This window comes from Acanthopagrus latus, chromosome 14, assembly GCF_904848185.1.
Source record: "Acanthopagrus latus isolate v.2019 chromosome 14, fAcaLat1.1, whole genome shotgun sequence".
In the NCBI taxonomy this organism is placed as follows: Eukaryota; Metazoa; Chordata; class Actinopteri; order Spariformes; family Sparidae; genus Acanthopagrus; species Acanthopagrus latus.
The window spans coordinates 14,237,664-14,244,081 of NC_051052.1; the positions used below are offsets into that span (position 1 = coordinate 14,237,664).

The window sequence follows — 6,418 nt, forward strand, 5'->3', positions numbered from 1 at the left end:
TTAAACGTTTTATTGTTGTGACGGAAAGTTATGGTTGGCTACAGTAAGTTGAAGAATGACTTTTTTAAACAATATATCATCCTCAGTAAATAGTCAAATGAAGAAATGGGTGTATGAAACTTTTTCCTCCTCTCCACATGAACCTGCCACGGCCACTGCTGACCCTTAAATGACTTTAAGTAGCGATGGTATATTAATGCATAAAATCATAATGATATTTTAATTCAACACTCCATATAGATTACTTAGGTTTTCATACTTTAAGTACATTTTGTATTTTGTATTTTCATGGTGTTATTGCCACTTGTTTTTTCCACAACTGAAGTTGCCCTTTAAAAAAACACAGCCACCTGTGAGCTGATTCTCACACTCAAGACAAAAAAAAAACATTTCAATAAGCATTTCATGGAGTTTACTGATATGTTAAAATTATGAATAAAAACCACACACCCTTTGTGGAGAGATGAGAGCTTGTCGAAACACAAACTTCTCTTCTTGAAGGGGCTTTTTCGTTGGCTGCTGAAGGCAAAACATGCGCTGTGTGTTTCATCACTGATCGCAGTGTTTGCATTCCGAATCTACAGAAAGCACCATGACTAGCCATTTCAATACTTCTTCCAGGAGTCCTCTGATATTCACTGCCCCCTCCTGGTTTTCCTTCAGGTCACAGATTCTCCATTTTACTTCCAGTCGCGCCTATTTGACATCAACCTCATATAGGCCCGACTCTAAAATCCCTCTATTTCTACCTGTTTACACAGCTGACCCTCGTCTGTCTGGTATCACTGGAGGGAAAATGGTTTGCTCAGAATTCAGACATGATGGATGGCTTTTGTGGAGATTGTGATAGAAACTGATAGCGTAAAAGGAACATACTCCAATTTTTTTTTTTTTTTTCAATTTTAAAAATACACAGTGAAACGTATAACAGTATATCCACACTAAACACTGACTTCCTCGTGTTAAAAAAATGTCAGAATATCTCCTCCTTCAGGATGTTTGACATCCATGCTACTGGTGTAATGTTAGTCTTTCTTTACTTCCTCCCTCACTAATTTCACACTACATCAAAATCAGTAGTGACCTGCTTTTTAAAAAAAAAAATATATCAAGATATCTGTCACTGAAGCAAAATGGGCTCGTGTCCCATTAATGAAATCCAAGTACAATGAAATGCACCAGGTTTTAGTCACAGTTGTGGATGAGCTCCATCAGTGGTGCTTAAGAACAGTGGCCCACGCATCGCACTCGAGGATAATGTGTGCATCCACTCTATCGCACGCGCACACACACAAGCACGCACACAAGCACGCACACACCACACGCAGACAATCAGTGTGGGGGCAGGAGCGCATAGACAGGAGTCAGGAGTGAAAACAGTGGGCTGGCTGCTATTGATTGACTTACAGGCCTCTCAAAGCAGGTAACACGACAGAGGTATAAGTTGATATAACTTCCTGAATGCACCTTGGTAAAAATGAGCATAATCTTTTTTCCTCAAGATACGTGTCCATCTCTCCTGTTCATATCTGGGACAGAATAAAAATAAATCCTCTGCCATCACCTGTATAGTCACATTTACCCAGAGCATAATTGTTATCAATATTATTTAGACTTCTTGGATCAAACCTCATCCTTCTCTATTTATATTGCTTTCACTCAAATTTGACCAAATTGAACTCTCATGACTCCATTGATTATTATTTACAAACTTAAATACACTCACCAGTTTAAAATGGCCACATATCGTTTTAGCTTACACCTAATTTGTGCAGATCTTACATTATATAATCTTTAAACGTTGATTTTTGACATGTAGACATGTTATTTTATCCACAGGGAAGCATTTCATTTCAACTCTAATTCTATTTCATGAGGGAAAACAAAAGCTATGCTAGCAGCTCTGAGGCCATGTAGGAAAACAGTGATGATTTCAGCTAAAATACTAACCCCGGCATGCTAACATGCACAGTCTGAAACGGATAATACTGTGATTTGTTAGCAGCTCCAATCATGTTCAACATCTTAGCAACCACTGGCTATATTCTTATGAGTTTTACACACATTACCTGCAGATATAAGAGATGTTCAAATGTTTGGCAGCCATGAGATTGATATTGTGGCAGAGCATCCAGCAGGAAATCAGTTGACACATGTAGTTTGCTGTCAAATGTACGATACGTCTTTATTTCAGGACACTGAATTACAAAACAAAAAATGAGAAAATTAAAAACTCGTTCTCACTTGTCTTTGCTCACAAGTTTCTGATAGATCATAGTCAGGGATGATAAAACAATAACTTCACTCTTTAATGCAAATAACCAGTGAAAAAAAAAATCAAGTGTATGAGAGAAAGCAACACAATATCTAAACATAGTAATGGCACATTACGATAGATGACAATATTACTGTGCAACATTAGTATCAACCGCTCACATCTACATGGAAAATAAAGCACACTGTGGAGAAAAGGACAACATATCACTGCAGGGGCAGTTTCATACTTCCATGCACATGTAGAAAAGTTTTAGAAATGTCAGATTAAGTTTGATTAACATTTTAACATAACATTTTCAAGTTGCTGTAAAGTAAATTTGTTATCAGACATCAAAGTTATTTTTTCCTGTGGTCTAAAAGAAAAGACCCACGAGGATCAAGCTCAGTGTGTTTGAGGTACAGGTGTGATGATGAAAGGGGCGGAGTCACCTTGAAAACCAAAGTATGGATATAGTTTCTCTGTAAACTTGTAGCCAGTGTGAGAATAGATGTGTGATTTAGAATCTGCATTATAGAAAGAAACTGATCCCTTGTTATAATCTACAAAGACGCCAACCTTCTGAAGCTCTTCTTTCAGTGTGAGGTGAACATTTGGTTTTGTATATGCTTTATATAGACCTTCATCAAGCCCAATGGTCCAGTAACCATTTTTAACTAACAAGGGTATGTTCTTCTTTCTATTTACGGACTCTTTGACAAGTCCAACAACCCATTCAGTTTTTCCTGTCACTTGCACTTCATAGTAAAACTTCCCTGTTGTGAACCCCTCCTTTGCCAAAACCTCTGAACACATTTCAAATCTCTTTGGATTGTCGGGAACTTTCTGGTCTATGTTTCGATCTACAACTTGTTTTCCATCCTGGCTTATGACAAGTGAGCAAAATGCTGTGTCAGGGTCAAAAGTCAAGTCCACTGCATGTTGTCTCATTCTTTTCATTTTAATCTCAGCTTTGACTAGTTCATCAACTCTCTCTTTGAGACGAGTCATGGCACCTCTCAGTGCCTCAAAACACAGGTCACTGTGAACACCAGTGTTGCTCCAGTCCTTGTTTACAGGAGAGCACAATGTTTGGAAGCTCTGGACAAACTGCAGATGATCCTCAGACTGTGACAGCTGCTCCAACTGGTTTCTTCTGCTTTCAAGTTCAGCGATTTCTGTCTTCAGCTCTGTGAGAAAACCTTCAGCCTTCAGTTTTGTTGCTCTGTGCCTCTCCTCGATCATCTCAACGACCTCAGCCTGGCTTCTCTGAATGGAGCGGATCAAGTCGGTGAAGACCTGCACGCTGGCGTCTTTCTCTTTTTCAGCTTCTTTCTGCCCGACATCAACTGAGGTTTCGATTTCAACTACCTTCTTGGACCGTGATTGGATCATCTTCTTGATATTTGCTATCATCGCATCTTTTTTTGCCATCACAGCTTCATATTCTTCCTCAAGTGAGACAACATTGTGACCCTTGTGATCAGTTTTCAAACACAGTGCACAAACACAGACCTGGTCAGTCCGACAGTACAGTTCTGTTATCTTGTTGTGCGTCTTGCACATCCTGTCATCCAGATTCTTCACAGGGTCTAATAATGTGTGGCTCTTGAGACCAGCAACTCTCTGATGTGGCTCAAGGTGCACCTTACAGAAAGATGATAGACACATCAGGCAAGATTTAACAGCCTTCTTCTTTATCTCAGAGCAGAAATCACAGAGAACATCTTCTGTTTCAGGAAGCTGTGGTTCTAGAGTTGAGCCTTTGACTTGAACTTGAGTCTTAAACTCAGCAGCTAACTCAGACACAAAAGTGTTGACATGGAGTTCAGGTCTGGGAGAAAATGTTCTGTTGCACAATGGACACTGGCAAACGTCACTGCTGTCCCAATACTTGTGGATACATGGCCTGCAGAAGTTGTGTCCACATGGCGTTGAGACTGGCTCAGTGAACACATCCAGGCACACAGAGCACAGGAACTTCTCCTCTGACAGCAGACTGCTGGCAGTCGCCATGTCTGGACAAGAATTAACAAGCAAATCACAATCACAACGACTCACACAGCGCAATTACTGCAGTTGAGACTGTGGGCTATATGTTAGCTTCATTTGATCACATGTGCAACAAGAACACATCAACTACTTACCTGTGAAGCATCGAGTTTTAAAAGCAGCTGCGCAGGAAACTCAAAGCAAACTTGACTTTGTGTTGGAGAGCTCGTCTTTTATCAGTCTGTGCCTTAAGTTTCGTTTCAGCATGCTGACATCAGCAAGGGCTCCTCCCTGCTCTGTGATACACTTCCTGGTCATATTTAACTTTTGCTGCTCCATTTACAAGACTGGAGACAATTATAAAGCTTAACATGTAGGTCACTCATCAGTTTATGTATTACTTTGATTTTACTTTGCTTTGAGACAGGACGACCTGCCCTGAGCTTTAACAGCGGCACTTCCCTGCTTCACTTGTAAACCTGGCTGCTGGTTAATGTCCAAGAGATGATCATGACTCCAGCAAACTAAAGTGGGAGAGCACTGTCTGACACTTCTCTATGTATTGATATGATTTTTGTAGTCTGCTATCCCTTTTAAAGTTTTGCATCTATTGATACTGCAGCCTTTGCTGTCTCTCCGGGGCGCATTCAACCACGGTTGTGCTCTCTTTGAAGAGGCCAGTCTGTCATGTGGCTTCCAGGTGAGTGTGACCACAAGAGGTCAGGCATGACAAGCAGGAGTGGCTCAGACTTTGCTCCCTTATACTTTTACAAGGCCCTGCTGGAAGTTGAATGTCTGGTCTGTGCAAAGCTAAACAATATTACTGATTGAACTGTGCCAAAAAAAAAACATTAAAAAAACACAGAAAAAGCTTCAAAAGAGAGTCAGATATCCATGTAATTTAATGTATTTTTTATTACGTTTTAAAACAAATTGCACAAGCAAGACATTTTTTCATCATTTCATTCAATTTCTTTACCAATTACTTTCACACATCTTTGCTAATTCTCATTTTCTCCGTGCACAATTTCATCACGGGACAAACACCCAGCTGTCTGCCCAAGTAGACAGGCGTACATCCAAACAAACAGATGCCAGGACTTGGCAAACATGTGAAAATCTTAAATGAACGGAGGCACAGCGCCACAGTAGCAAGTGTTCTCTTCGTCTTAAGTCTTTTTTTTTACAGCATGTCACACATACAATCGCACTTGCAATCGCACATCATGTTTGCTTTCCCCTTAACCAGGTTGTGTTTGACATGCATGCTCAGTCATGCCCTGCTCCCACTCTCCCTGTGAGAGAAAGCATTAGGTGGCTTAGCAGGCTACAAAGCGTGAGAGGTGATAAACTAACTGTAGCAGAAAGAGAGTGGACACAGGCACTGGCCAGGCATAGAAATGAGCTGGCTTTTTTTTGGGGGGGGTGCATTTCTGTTTGTTCTACCATGTGTCACCTGGGTAAATATGAGCAAATGGAAAAACAGGAACACTCCAAATTCCTACCCAGGGAACGATGATATCCTGCGGTTCTTTCCACGCCCTGGTTGGACGATGTTAATTGGCAACAAAAACCTGACCTGACGGATGACATCCCCCGCAAAGTAATGTTGTTTTGGTAGACTGATTGCCGCCAGTCCAGGTGACCACTGCTGAGTCCACCCACCCCCCAGCCCCCGGCAGCCATCATCTACTCCTAATAGCTTGCAAGCTTATTGAATTACTGAGGTGCAAACAGAGCAAATAGTCTGTATCGGTCAGAGAGGAAGTCTTGCTGTGATGAAAAAAAAAAAAAAATCAGTCAGCACATGGTAAGTGCTGTGAAACAACAGAGGGGCAGCAACAAGGTCTGTCAGCTACTTTATTTAGGAGACATTACTGGCTTTTATGCTATGAAAACAAATATACGCATTTTGCGATAGTGCCCACTTGGATGCTCCTATAGTAGATAAATTATGATAAAGTCTAGGGTGCCTGTCCAGTTCACTAGAAATATGTCAACCCCCCCAATCGCTAGACATGTTGTGTCCTTTTTAATTTTTTCGCCCGCACCCCTCAAACATCCTGAGTCCGCCACTGTTCCTCCTCCTTGTCTTTCTTTTCTCTCACACACCTTTCCCCAAACACATCCATGTCTTTTTTTTCATGTCTTTGGTGAGGACATCACTCCAAA

General features: G+C 41.0%; 1 protein-coding gene across 1 annotated transcript; it reads right to left on the reverse strand.

Moving 5' to 3' along the window:
- Positions 1 to 2,167: 2,167 nt before the first annotated feature.
- LOC119032583 (probable E3 ubiquitin-protein ligase TRIML1) lies at positions 2,168 to 4,539 on the reverse strand. The gene is made up of 2 exons (XM_037121934.1): positions 4,402 to 4,539; positions 2,168 to 4,272 (listed from the first exon to the last, which is right to left on the reverse strand). The coding sequence occupies exon 2, from the start codon at positions 4,268 to 4,270 to the stop codon at positions 2,660 to 2,662; it is 1,611 nt and encodes a 536-aa protein (XP_036977829.1). The 5' UTR covers positions 4,271 to 4,272; positions 4,402 to 4,539; the 3' UTR covers positions 2,168 to 2,659.
- Positions 4,540 to 6,418: the final 1,879 nt, after the last annotated feature.